This window comes from Gymnoscopelus braueri (assembly GCF_963280865.1).
Source record: "Gymnoscopelus braueri genome assembly, chromosome: 7".
Classification (NCBI taxonomy): Eukaryota; Metazoa; Chordata; class Actinopteri; order Myctophiformes; family Myctophidae; genus Gymnoscopelus; species Gymnoscopelus braueri.
In genome coordinates, this window is record NC_137608.1 from 31192845 (window position 1) to 31207350 (window position 14506).

General features: G+C 40.4%; 1 protein-coding gene across 1 annotated transcript in view; it reads right to left on the reverse strand.

The window, feature by feature from the left end:
- Positions 1 to 14506, reverse strand: part of coro1ca (coronin, actin binding protein, 1Ca) — a 57416-nt gene that overhangs the window by 27157 nt on the left and 15753 nt on the right. The window contains exon 2 of the mRNA XM_080432537.1: positions 7 to 206. Coding sequence (XP_080288663.1) covers positions 7 to 204 — 198 coding nt within the window. The 5' untranslated portion in view covers positions 205 to 206. The remainder of the gene's footprint in view (positions 1 to 6; positions 207 to 14506) is intronic.

The following is a 14506-nucleotide window of genomic DNA, read 5'->3' on the forward strand; positions in this document are numbered from 1 at the left end:
ACTTACCTTATGAAGAGGAAGAACGAGGAAAGCTCCACCCCCACTGGCCTCAATGATTAGGGCAACAAATCTGGGGTTGACCGCACAGAAGGAGCTGTCCCACGTAACCCTTGATACCCGGATATCATCGTAGCATTGGTCATTCTTTAGCGCCTGGCCAAAGACATGACGGAATTTGCTCGCCCGTACAACTCGTCTGAACATATCTGTGCAGAGAAGAGGTGAGAGGATAATTCAGCATTGTTTGTTGACAACATTAACCTTTTATCAATGAAGAGCACTGATCAGTATGTTGTGTCTACTTTAAAACCAAAACCTACTATAAACTTACTAGATAAACTTACTAGATACTACCCGATACATACAGTATGCACTGCAGCTGGTACAACAGCTTGAGATCATCTGTGAACTTTTTTTGTGTTAAACATTCCCCATCCAGATGTTTGAGGCTCTTTGACTCCAAAGTTGTGTCGTAACAGACGCTCCCCTTGCCTCTCCTCTCTGAGACTCTGACAGACCACCAACTGTCAGCAGACATGAGCTAATGTGGCTACCAATTAGCACATGGCTCAGCTGCAAGAATGGGGTGGTTATCACTGCTTTGCTCCAACAACACGCATCAACAGGTAGGGCTGTATCCAAACGTTCGAAGGTTCGAACCTTCGTTCGTTATGTCGGGATTCGAATTTTAATTAATGAGTTCGAACCTCCGCTTTTTTTAATATAAATATATATTTAAAAAAAAGAAAAAAAATGAAAAATATATATCAGAATGTGATATATATCGACTTTTTATGTTCGACTTTCGAACCATCGTTTTATTAATTAATTAATAAATAAAACGATGGTTCGACTTTCGAACTATCGTTTTGTTAATTAATTGATTAAAAACGATGGTTCGACGTTCGAACCATCGTTTCATTTAAAAAAATGAAAAATATATATCAGAATGTGATATATATCAGAATATCACAGTAGGTCTACTATGTTGTGTTGACAATAATTTGAAAGTCACGAAAGTCACGCACAATCGCATCGCACGCACAGTGTGTCTCTCCAATGATTCCACACAGTCAGCGAGTTGAGTCGAGGTGAGGAGGGGTCATAATCAGGAAATCAATAATGGCAGCTGCAAGCGCAACAAGTGGGAAGAAATCCCTAGTGTGGAAATACTTCTCATTAACAGAGGATAAAAGAAAGGCTGTGTGTCAAATATGCGACAAACATATGGCATTCCACGGTGGCACAACAAATCTGGCTGCTGTATGTAATGATAGGGTGACCATACGTCCTCTTTTACCCGGACATGTCCTCTTTTGGGGTGCTGTCCGGCCTGTCCGGGGGGGGTTTATAAAATCCTTCAAATGTCCGGTGTTTTGGACTTCACTTGTCCCGGTAAAGGGAAGATGCATATAATAATAAAAAAAATCTGTGCGTCTGCCTGCCTATGTGTTTGTGTGCTGTATGCGAAGGGCGCTAGGACCCTGGGGGTGCCGCTCTGTTGACAGGGCAGGCAGTGTGCGTTCTCTGGTGTCTGCCTGTGTGAGACTTTCCTCATTGTGTATGTGGGAAAATGTGCGCTGGTTCAAGCGGGTGAAATAAAATAAAGGTGCACGTGCATCTAACATTGGCATTGCTCTACCGAAAATAAGTTGCTGCATGTGAGGTTACGGTATATCATACTAACTAGCTTATAGTTAGTTAGACACGGACTGAGCTACAACAGCATAACAGCCAACGTGCCTGGCCCCAAACTGAATGAAAGAATGAGCTGTCTCCTCTCCTCCTCCTCCCCCCGCGGCTGCAGCAGCAGGTTAGCTAATGTTATAGTAACTGTTCCAAAATGCATAGATTTCTATGTATTTCAGGGGTTTGGGGGGCTGGCTTTTTTAATATAAATTTCTTAGATTTCTATGTATTTTAGGGGTTTGGGGGGGCTGTGTATTAATTAATTAATAAATAAAACGATGGTTCGACTTTCGAACCATCGTTTTATTAATTAATAAATAAAACGATGGTTCGACTTTCGAACCATCGTTTTATTAATTAATAAATAAAACGATGGTTCGACTTTCGAACCATCGTTGTATTAATTAATTAATAAATAAAACGATGGTTCGACTTTCGAACCATCGTTTTATTAATTAATTAATAAATAAAACGATGGTTCGACTTTCGAACTATCGTTTTGTTAATTAATTGATTAAAAACGATGGTTCGACGTTCGAACCATCGTTTCATTAATTAAATAATTAAATACGATGGTTCGAACGTCCGTTCGAAATTCCTCCCCGAAGTTCGAATCCTAAAAAAAGGGTTTGGATACAGCCCTATCAACAGGATACATGAACAAGAAGTATTTAACTTACTAAATGCAGTGTGTACGCATTAGAGCAATGAGTAATGAATGAAGCTATGATCGGATATAGTGAATCTATGTATGTTAGCCATACATACAAATGAGCTTGCACACTTCCTCTAAATGCTTCATTATCTTCGCCTGGCCGGAACGGATGAGGGTATTATGTTTTTGCTCCTGTGAGTCTTGACTCTGTCCATCCATCCGTGTGTGTGTATGCACACTTCCAGTAGGCCAAGGAAGAAACTCGAACCCAAATTTCTCAAATCGGCCTCATGGTGACGCTATGACAGGCTGCTTCACATTTTGGCCTAACTCTTGAACCGTAAGGTGAAAAAAGAAATCCCCTGGGACCACGACTCCCACGGTCACGCCCATTTCTGCCTGACAAGATTTTCCGCCACTTTCCACGTTTTTTGCAAAACACAGTCTTTGCTACTACTCCTACTGATTTTGTTCAAAACTCACACAAATCAGTACACATTATATCTGGTGTCACTGGTGATCAAGATGTACACGTTTTTCCATATTACATTTTGACTGGCTACGACTGACTTCCAAAGTTTGCGGGCCCTGTGTGGCCAACCCTGGCTACACAAAAACACCTCATCTTATCAACGAGTAATAGAAGGCAGTGGAGATTCAGCTGTCGGATGGCATTGATTAAGGAAACTCGATTAAGCTGTCAGACACTCTGGACACCCTGCCCAGATCCTTACCCTAACCATAACACCACCAGACCAGACCGATGCCTAACCTTAATCCAAGCTAAACTCTACTAACTGTGCTTAACCTAAACTGAACCAGCTGCAAGCTATAATAATTGGTTAAATGGTGCAGACTGTGGAGAGACGCTGAATATCCACTACCTGCTACCACACACGCCCAATAATAAATAAAAAAACTACTTTGTTGCCATTTCTGCTGAAATTCTCATCCAGACAGACATAAAAAAAAATATGTTGGCAGACAAGAGGGGTTTGGCAAACAATCCTATTCCAAGAGCTACAAGAGCTTACAATAACAGACCACCTCCAAAGACTACAGAAAAAAGGGCAGTTTAAGATCAGTGTACAAAATCAAGTTCTAGTCTCATCTAAAACGCATGTTAAGGCAAGCTCATTTAATCCTTATTGATACTCTTTGTCTCTTTGACTGTGGTTCACAAACGTGATGTAGGACACAGGTTGCTGACACAAGGTGTCTGAGACAGAGACAGAGAGACATATAGACAGAGAGAGAACAAGCATGAGATACATGCATGGCATGTTTTTCCTACAGCGGATGGATCCGATCCCAAACAGGAAGTTCATCCTGTAGAGATATGGCGCTGTAGCAGGCATTCTCAACAATTTTCCTTTGTGAAGTAAGTCATTAAATGCATCTTTAGAGCATTTGTAACATCTCTCGACAAAGATTTAGGGATAACAACTCCAAGACTTGGCCGCGAATTATTTAATGATAAAACAGTTGATGGGTCCTCTTAACTTTTTCTTAATATCATGTTTTGGCACTACCTCTAATGCAAATGGTGCATTTATATAGCATCTTTGTCCAAAGTCCTTTACAATGTGCATTATATTCACACACATTCTCTCACCGACGACAGTGGAGGAGACCATGCAAGACACGAACCTGCTCATCGAGAGCAGTTAGGGGTTAAGTGTCTTGCTCAGGGGCACTTTGAAACTAACCCAGGGGGAGCTGGGAATCGAACCAGGAAGTTTTCAATTCCCAAGAGGCCACTCTACTTTCTGAGCCACTGTTTTAGTAGGTTTGCAATATTTTTGTGTAACTAATCTGAATGAAAAGTGTCTGATAAATTAAATGAGATTCCAGCAGAGGTTTGAACTCTGAACAGACAAGCAGTTACCAACTGAGCTTCATCTTAGACAGCTCAGCAGATGGGAGAATACGTCTAAGATTTAATCTTTTATCGTGATAACACTCGATAATTTTTATCATGGCAAGTTTCCATTATAGGGATGATCGTTTGCTAAGGTGAGTGTGAATATCCTCACGAGTGACTTGAAAACGCCGTCTCAAAATGTACCAGTGTTCTGGCAGAAAGCCATAAAAAGTGAACATGCTTCAATCTATCTTGAAAAAGACCAAGGTTTGGCATGTCTCACTCTCTAGGCCACAAGTCTAGCAGTAGTGTTAGATGACACAGTGTTGTTCGGATTACAGCGTGGCTCCTTGGAGGCGAGCCATCTAGAACAGCGTCTGTGTGTGTACGTATGTGTCCGTGTCTTACTCACATATTATGAAGATTTTGTATTTTTTAGAACTGAAATTATGTTATAGTCATTTGGAGGTAGGATTGGGCAGAAACTTCACCCAAATATGGAGATTTATTGTCTCCGCCAGGCCGAAAGGCATGGCGAGAGAGTATGTTTTACCCTCTGTCCGTCCGTCCGTGTGTCCGTCCGTCATGTCCGTCCGTTACCAGCTAATCTCTGGCACCGTTGGCCCGGCCGCTGCGAAACTGCACGCATACTCCCTGGATGCCTATTCAGAACCTCTGGCCCAAATTCTTCAGATTGGCCTGTTATAGCGCCACCAGGAGGCCGATATGTGCAAAACACATTTATTGATACTACTCCTACAGATTTAGTCCAAACATCACACAAATCTGTACACAGTATCTCTATAGTAATGTGATCAACACGGATTTATCCGATTTCCCATATTCCATCCTGATTGCCTAAGATTGGCTTCCAAAGTTTGCAGGATTGGTCCGTTTTGAACAAAATGCCTCAAATCATGAACGCAGCTTGCGATTTACGTGAAATTTCACACGCACATTTCTATTAGGCCGAGGAAGAAATGCCACCCTTTTCACATTGGCCTGTTATAGCGCCACCAGCAGGTCTAATTTTGCAAAACACATTTTTGGAACAAAATGCCTCATATCATGAATGCACTGTCCGATTGCAGTGAAAAGCCCTTGAACAAATGGCACCCTTTTCACATTGGCCTATTATAGCGCCACCAGGAGGCCACAATAACGTACCTGACCTGGCGGAGACCTGTGCTCCGAGGAGCACTTTTTCTAGTTTATCTAGAAATGCCTTGTTTCTAGATAAACTAGATAAACTAGCCTTGTTTCTAGTTTATCTAGAAATTCCTTTTCTATGCCTTGGAGGACCTTGCCGTCTCTGGCGCCTGAATTTCCCCGGCAGGATCAATAAAAAGCTATCTCTTATCATTTAAAAGTATTACCTAGAAAGTAGAAAACACGACACAAAGTGCCACATTATCAGCTTGCTTGGTGTTACCAGGTTTATTGACAACATGTTGCAGAGCAACGCATCAGTGTGTTTAGGTTTCAGTACCCAGCATTGGCCAGGTTATTGCACAGATGAAATAGCCTAGGCTCTTTCTCACCCTCTCCCTCCCTTTCACTCTCCCACCCTCTTTCCCCGCCTCACTCACTCTCTCTTCACATATATGTCGAGGATCTCCATACAGTATAGGGGCATGATGTGACATTAGACACAACCCAACAACGTTATGGTTCTCCATATGGGGGAAGAAACATGTATCCTATGATGCCCCGCCTCCCCCACTTTCCGTTTAGTCTTTGCAGTGGCGCAAACTTGTCCTAATGTCAATCATATTAATCGAAGCATATATAGCTCGCAGCTTGGAAGAAATGGACATTCAAAAAATATAATGTAAAGATATTTTAAAATACGGAAATGACAAACATGACAACATCCTGTTCATCATCAGCTTTCAGGAGGCGCAGTTTCAGACTCTATGTAGTATTCAGAGATTGTGGAATAGTTGTCTGGCTTGAGGCAAACATTTGGCAAAAATAGCAGAGCTACAAGTTCACAACACGAACACGTCACATTGCAACGCTTTGTGAGCTTGTAGATCGGCTATTTTTGGTGAAATTTCAGAGTTTTAAGCAAATTATGATGATTATAGGGATAATGACAATTATTTTGGCTAGGTATATCAATTTGTGACATGACATTTTCCTATCGTACCTATGGGTATCAAAGACCCACCGTCCATTGCAGACCAATGCCACTGGAGAGAGACTGCTTAATTAGTTCAAAGGTAATTTAATACCTCTTGGTTGCACAGCATACAATTGGAAGGCCATAGTCACCCATTTGCCACTGCTGGGAGAACCTATCAACTCAAGCTACTCACCTGCGCACTTATATTTGGTTTTCAGCTAAAACAAACACGGAAAAGGCAATGTTGTTCTTTCTTAATCAAAGTGTAGTCCAAGGAAAACACTCAATAAGGACATCTTTATTTTAAGGGCTGAGCAACCATGAGGTCTGTTTGCCTACTGACCACCAGTAACTATAGATATACCAAAGGTAGCTGGGCTGCAGTGGAAGTTGCATGTGAACCCACACCTAAATCAACAATCCTGCACTGCCTGTCGAAGGCCAACTGACGCCAAGTCAAAGTTAAAACCTCCGACATTTTCTCACTTGACCTTTTCAACTCTCTCTTACATTAGCCCTGTCCTTTGGTCCGCTTATTTCCGGCAACATAATAATTGTTGCCATTAGCCAACATTGTGTAATGTGGGTTAACTATTGAATACTACTACAGAGACCAGACCAGCAACCACCAGTCCTTATGCTGTAGATGTAACACATGGAGATAAACTCAAGCACTGCCTACTACCGTAGTAGCAAGCTGTGCAAGGATAACAGTCAGCCTAGAGTGGAGAGACTCACTGGGTCCCAAATCACGTGCTTGAACAACATGTTTATTCAGCATCTATGCAACCTGTGTGTGAATGTTCTGACAAGAAAATGTGAAATGTCATGGCAGTTAGGCTATGTTAAAGGAACAATTTGACCACACATTTTTTAATTATTCACTTTTCCCAGGATTTCCAAACCCATACACATGTGCCTGTGTAGAAAAGGCCCTAAGTTATTTGAACAATCTGCTGATTGTCCTGCCAAAAGCACACACACACACACACACACACACACACACACACACACACACACACACACACACACACACACACACACACACACACACACACACACACACACACACACACACACACACACACACAATTTAGACAGGCTGGTCAATATATCACACATCTCAAACGTCGTTATTGTATTCTCCAGTGAGGTGTCTAAAACATGTAATTGAGAACACAAGTAATGGATATTATTTTGATTCTTTTGATCGATCGTTTGAACAATGGTAGTCTCAACTTGCCTGGTTCTGTTGTTACCTGTGCGTAACATAGGGGACTGGTAATAAACACAAGCCTCATACAGAGCCAACAGTCCATCATCCAACCTCTGCAGCATGAGATCCAATCAGGGATGGAACTAATTCATTCTAGTGTGTAAAAAGACTAACTCTAGGCTCTAAATCTGCCATAATAGCACTATATCCCTGGTTGCAACCAGAGTTCAGTATTTAAAATAATTAAGTTAAATTATTAAAACAACAGCTATATTTCCTATCATTAAATCAAAGCACGCATAGGCCTATATGGCATGGAAATATAAAAATAACAATAATTCATAATTTCACAAATAATTTAAAGCGTTCCGATTCTGATAAAGAAATATAGCATTTGCCACAGAAATGCCAGACACAAGCCATGGCATTAATATTAAACTGAGTGCCTGACAGGCACTTGGTTCTATGACAGGCTAAATGAGGGTCACTTCAAGTGTTCAATCAGCACTAGCTCCTACTGGTTTGCTGATGGGACCATATGCTCTCTTGGCTGGAGTATAGCGTTCCCTAGAAGGGAGGGGTAAGGGAAATGAAGGACTACACAACAATAGACTGGTGTAGACACTGTGTGTACAACCTACTTGGCCAGTAATCTGGCCAAAAATATTAAAAATATATGAAAAAGGTAATCGAAAAAACACGGCCCCCTCGCGTATTAGGAGGGCAGGGTGAGTCACCAGAATGATGAATTTAACATGTTAAAAATGGAGTTTTAAGTTATAATGGGTTTGTATAGGAAGGGGGCGTGTCTGATAAAATGAATATCAAATATCTAAATACTGAATCAAGCAACTTAAAAACTGTCTGAGGGGCTCTCAAAAGTAGAGTAGATGATAAAATGACCCAAAGTTTTTTTGAAAGTGAAATATCCCTTTAAGTGCTTTTTAATTACTACAGGGCTGGTCCTATATCTGAAACTACAAAGTACTGTTAACAAATATTTTACAAGAGAAAATGGTACATTAAAATGACAGACACAGGGTGTGCAGATTGGTATACCACCTGGGCACTGTGACTGTGATGTCTGGAATCTCAGATGACCAAATGGTGTGTCCTGGCTTGCTCAAGACCTGACCCCAACCAGTGAACCCTGGGAAAACCTCAGGCAAGCTAGCCTGGTTCCAGACAAATCTGTCATTACATAAAAAGAATTGCCCTTGGCAGATTAGGTCTGACCCCTCTCAACCCCCCTCCCTCCGAAGTTGTGAGGGACCAATCAGGGCCCAGTATGCAAATGTGGGGTGGGTTTTTCACCAGAGGCATTTTTTTTAATTTGCCCCTCCGAAATTCATGTTCCACACAGAGATTCCAGACTAATATCTACGCGGTGATATTAGTCTGGCCATGCCAGGCTACAGGCAAGCACCTTGCTGCTCCAGATCACTCTCCATCTCCAAACCACGTGTCTCCCTTTGGAAAGCATAATTTTGTGCTGCTTTCATGTCACTGTTGTTAATTTCACACTTGCAAGTTGGGAAGTGGAAAGAGTACAAATACAGTATGTTCAAGTGCTTTTACTAAATACCACCAAAATGAAGCTCCTTGTGTTCTTCTTAATGATTTGGATTTTTTTTGTTTCGTTATTGGTATATTACTGCAGCAGAATCATTATGAAGAGGAAAGGATGACTATTAGGTCTGTCATTTACGTTTCTGTGACCAATGAGAGCACTGTAAAACAGCCGCCCATCGACGCAAACACCACCGGCGGATTCCACCATTTTGAAATCACATGACATGTTCACAAATCTTACAAGTCATGAACTCGCAGCTATTCATAAAGTTAAACTTCACACCACTGGCAAATTACCATGTTGTCTCCAGCCATTCATGTACGCTCTAGTTTTCTTGTGAATACAGTGAACAGAAAACGACATGTCTCATAAGAAAAATGTATGATGATCCCTGGTAGACTGCACTTCATGAGAGGGATAAAAAAAGGTAATTGTAACAACACTAGAGTGACAGATGAGGTTGAAAAAAAAAATGTGTTCGTAAAAGGAGCGAAAGTGAGAAAATGACAAAAAGAACATCAATGGCTTTGTTTAGTTTGTGGAAGATTCACCTCAGTCACTGAGGTTGTATTGCAGGAAAATGCATTTGGGGTTGGTCAGTTGCAAGCCGTGACTCACTCATGCCTTGGACTCGACTAGGTTCTGCCAAGTTGCAAAGAGGTCTCCAGGCCATGTTTACTAACTTAGAGCTGCTGCTTAGCAACATCGGGAAAATATCAGCACAGGAATGTAAAAAAGAAACATAACGTGTTATGGTCAAAAGGCATGGCCATTAAAAGAAAGAAAGAACAGCAACACAAATTATGCCTTGTAAGGTTAGGGTATCAGAAGGCAAGTAGTTGTCGAAGTCTTTTAAATAAATAGACAGGGAATAGAATGGAAAACTGAAATTCATGACATTAAACTCTCCATTTGCTGTTAAATGACACAAGAAAACACTAAGGAGTCTGGAACAAATGTTATCTAAACCAGTGTTTCTCAAATGGGGGTACGTGTGTACCCCTCGGGGTACGCAGAGGTACCTGAGATAAAGTGGAAACTGGAAGACTTTGTTTTACTGTCGACAAACTTTGAGTGAACTTGCTGATCTGTAAAGTGTTAAACCAAATTAAGTAGCATAACTGTGAACTGTTATTGAATAGAAAGCGGTACTTATTTGTTGTTAAGCTTTTTTATCTTGAACATCTTGACATCAAAACACTTAAAACTGTGACTATAACTGAAATGTTATGACCACGGTTTAAAATAAATTTGCTCAGGGCAGGAGGCACTAATTGCAAATCTTTCACTCACTGACAGTATTGTATTTTTCATAAGGTAGGAGGATATCATTCATTCATAGCATCACATGAAAGCTATGGTTTTCTCTTGCAATTTTCTGAACAAAATATTGTAGTTGGGTAATGGGGGTACTTGGATTCAGAAATCAAGGAAAGGGGGTCCTGAAGCCAACAAAGATTGTGAACTACTGATCTCAACCTGAAAATAATTGGATGTCCAATATCAAACCCTGCCAGTACAAATGCAACATTAAGTCATTAATAAATGTATAACGGAGATCAAAATAGAAACTGGAAACAGCACAAGTAAGACTTTTAGGAGGAAAAAACAGGCATCCATAGAAACAATGGGTCCGATTCACTAAGCTGTTTACACCCATATGTTGAGTGTTAACAGCCTTATGGTCTTAAATGGGGGCAAAAGATCTTCCATATGAACCTTCAGGCAAAAATGAGGAACAACTGTGATCAGCACATATCAGGGATTTACACACCCCTTGCTTTGTGAATTGCACATCGGTTTTTGCTTAGAGAAAGTACACCCTCCTTTAGTCACTTTATTTACACGTTATTTACACTGATATTTACAACCAGCTTAGTGAACGGGGCCCAATGTTTTATTGGTCACCCTGCTATGGGAGAATTCTTTGTACTGGCTAATGAAACTGTCTTGTATCCATAATGTCTGGATAGATAGGGACGCTATTGGCTGTTAATTTACAATAAAATCGCATGTGAGGAGGGCATTGTCTTTGTGCAGTTTTTAACATGACATTTTATCACAAAAGTGTAGCCAGCCTCGACAAAACAATCTGCATTCTTGAGGTCAAATGGGCCTGCACAAAGTTTACTAGGCAGGCAGACACACCATACACAGCACTACACAAAATAATATGTTTTATCATATGTTGCTATTAAAGCCAACCACTGATAGGAGAACAAACCTGGGCCAATTCTGTTACGTTCTGATATTGGACCTGCTGTTGTATTATATTATGACTATGTAAGGACAACTGGATTGAAGAATAGATAGTAGCAAATAGGGCTGGGTGCGGTAACCGCAATACCGCCATACCGCGGTACGGTATACCGCACTGCACGTCAGGTTCATTACCGCGAAAAAAAAAAAAGAAGAAAAAAAAATTATATATATATATATTTTTTAAATATGTTTTAAATTATTTTTTGTGGAGGTACCCCGGGGCCGGGGGTCGACAGGAGTCGGAGCAGGGCCAGTCCATTATTATTAAACTGGGGGTTTGCTTTTGTGTGTGTGCCTGATAATTAATTATTTCTTGGCTTTAGTATTACAGAAATTGTTAGATTGAATATATATATAGTCTACCCACACAACACAGACATATAAAAAGTAAGCATAAGCTGTTTGAGTTACATTATTTTCAAGTACTTAGCTTACATATATATATATATATATATATATATATATATATATATATATATATATATATATATATATATATATATATATATATATATATATGTGTATATGTATATGTGTATATGTATATGTGTATATGTGTGTGTGTATATATATATATATATATATATATATATATATATATATATATATATATATATATACATATACTCAGATCCGTAGACCGACCCATCACCCGTGATTATTTCAAAATACGAACCAGACCCGCCCCGCCCGTCAAATAAACGACCCGTTGTCCGCCCGTTTATCCGTGTAAAATGTAAATCCTATTGAAAAGTGTGTTGAAAAAGATAGCAGCCTTCAACAACAGCGCTACATTCAGTGGTCAGGTTTGTACAGAAATCAAGTGAAGACGGAGGAGCGAGCTTAAGCCACGCGCGAACGCGCATCTACGCAGCACACATGTGTCGTTGTTTACGTCATCACATAGTTTTAATTTGAAGGTTTAACAGGATGTTCAATGTGTTTTTGTGAGTTAAGATAACTGACCAGCATGAGCATGCTCCGTGCAGTTGTGCTGTGTTAAGTTACACAAGTTACGTTGTTTGGGCGGAAACAGTGCTCTCTGATTTTCACAATAAATACCCGCCCGCGATTAGTTCAGTACCGCCCGTCCCCGTACCCGTTATCTTATCAAAGTAAAATTTTCACCCGTTTTCACCCGTCAAACGCGGGTATCCGGCCCGTTGCAGGACTCTGATATATATCTATATCTATATATATATATAGATATAGATATATATAGATATATATAGATATATATATATAGCTTGGGTCGGAGTCACCAGTGTAATTTCACTCTCATATATATACCTCGTCGTACGATAGTGTCTTACATCACGTAACAAAAAGAGCAGATCTACAAGCTCACCAAGCTTGTAGATCTGCTATTTCCGGCACCCGAGACCAATCGATTGACGGCATTCACGGCACTGACGCAAAACATACGACGGTTTCATTTCTTTCATAAGTTTCATAACAAACGGGGATACGATAGATTCCCTACTTTACTTAATCCTAATAGTTTTTATCTGAGATAGCTTTCCAATAATCTTTAACGGATTACGCTAACATCATGGTCATGGAATATAAACATTAGGAACGATGCCAGTCGGCCACGCAGACTGGTTAACTACGAGAGATGAGAAAACATCATCCAGGTATTTCTCTCTTTTACTTGTAACTGAGTATTTTCACATTTCAGTATTGATACTTTTACTTAAGTACAAGATTTGAGCATTTTTCCACCACTGCTTAAGAGCAAAACTTATTTTTGTTCGGCTTACTTCAGACAATGCAACAGCATAGGTGATGATAATAATAATAATGACGACGGTACAAAACCCACCGTCGGTAACGGCGCGGTAACGGCGCGGCGCGGTAACGGTAACAACGCGGTAGCGGTAATGGCGCGGTAACGGTAACGGTAACCCGCGGTTCTTTAAAATTGGCTGCGGTATTACAAAAAAAACTTCGCGCGCGTGCATGAGGCGGTAAATACCGCCGTACCGTAACGGGGAGTAATTACAGCGGAAAATAAAAATCCATACCGCCCCAGCCCTAGTAGCAAAGTCTGAGGAATATTCAGTGACCAACTACAAACCTATTTACTATATACTTTCTACAAAAATGTTGTTTAAACAGAAATTATTAGCAGTACAACAGGTGCACGCATATCCACAAGTAGGCTATTTCGACGGGTGCTGGATCAAATAGATAACATTGTAGAGAAGGAGAAGGTCCGCTCACCATCTTAATGCTCCCAAAAATATGTAATTATTCAGCTGTAAAAACACAACGTTTCGGCCTCTACGGCAGCCAGGTGATACCTGACGAAGGCCGTAGAGGCCAAAACGTTGCGTTTTTATCGCTGAATAAATAAACATAATTAATTTTTCGCCCAAAGACTATACAAACTCTCACTGATCAAGTGATCATTGATGACATGACAAATGAAACACTGAGAATAGGCAGATGTTTTCAAGAGTGCCTCCGAGAGTGGGCTAAATTAAAAGACATTATTTATCATTCACTTTGGCAGTACTAAAGACAGACATCCAAAGATAGATGTTTTGGTTAAATTTACACATACTTTAATATCTTAAAGAATATTGTATAAACTAGGGAAAACATTCAACTAATTCCAAACAATGCACTCTCTCTTCTCAGAAGACTAAAGAGACTTTATTATATAGGCTACATAAGATTAAAGTAACACACCAATTCAATGCAACTTTGTACAAATATTGTCCTTTTCGCACAGAGCACCTATCGCTTATACAAAGTGTTCAAGTCAATGCAGTGTTCCTTCTTCCAACATTTTTATAGAAGCTAGATTAGAGGCATGATATATTACACATTTATAGAGGGAGGGTAGAGCTTTTACAACTATAGAAGGATACATAAGTGACTTGGGTGGGGTGTGCTGCTGGTTGTGCAACAGTGAAGCTTGGCCAGTGGGTGTCATTCACTGCTGTAGCCCAGGGGTGGGCAAGATTTCTTTCCAAGGGGCCATACTGACTTCCATAAAGTGAGTGAGGGGCCACACATTGTACAATTGAATTGAATTTTGAAACGCATAGTGCTGAATTACGTTAAAACTGCATGGATTTGGTAGACATGCCAGAATACTTTACAATAAG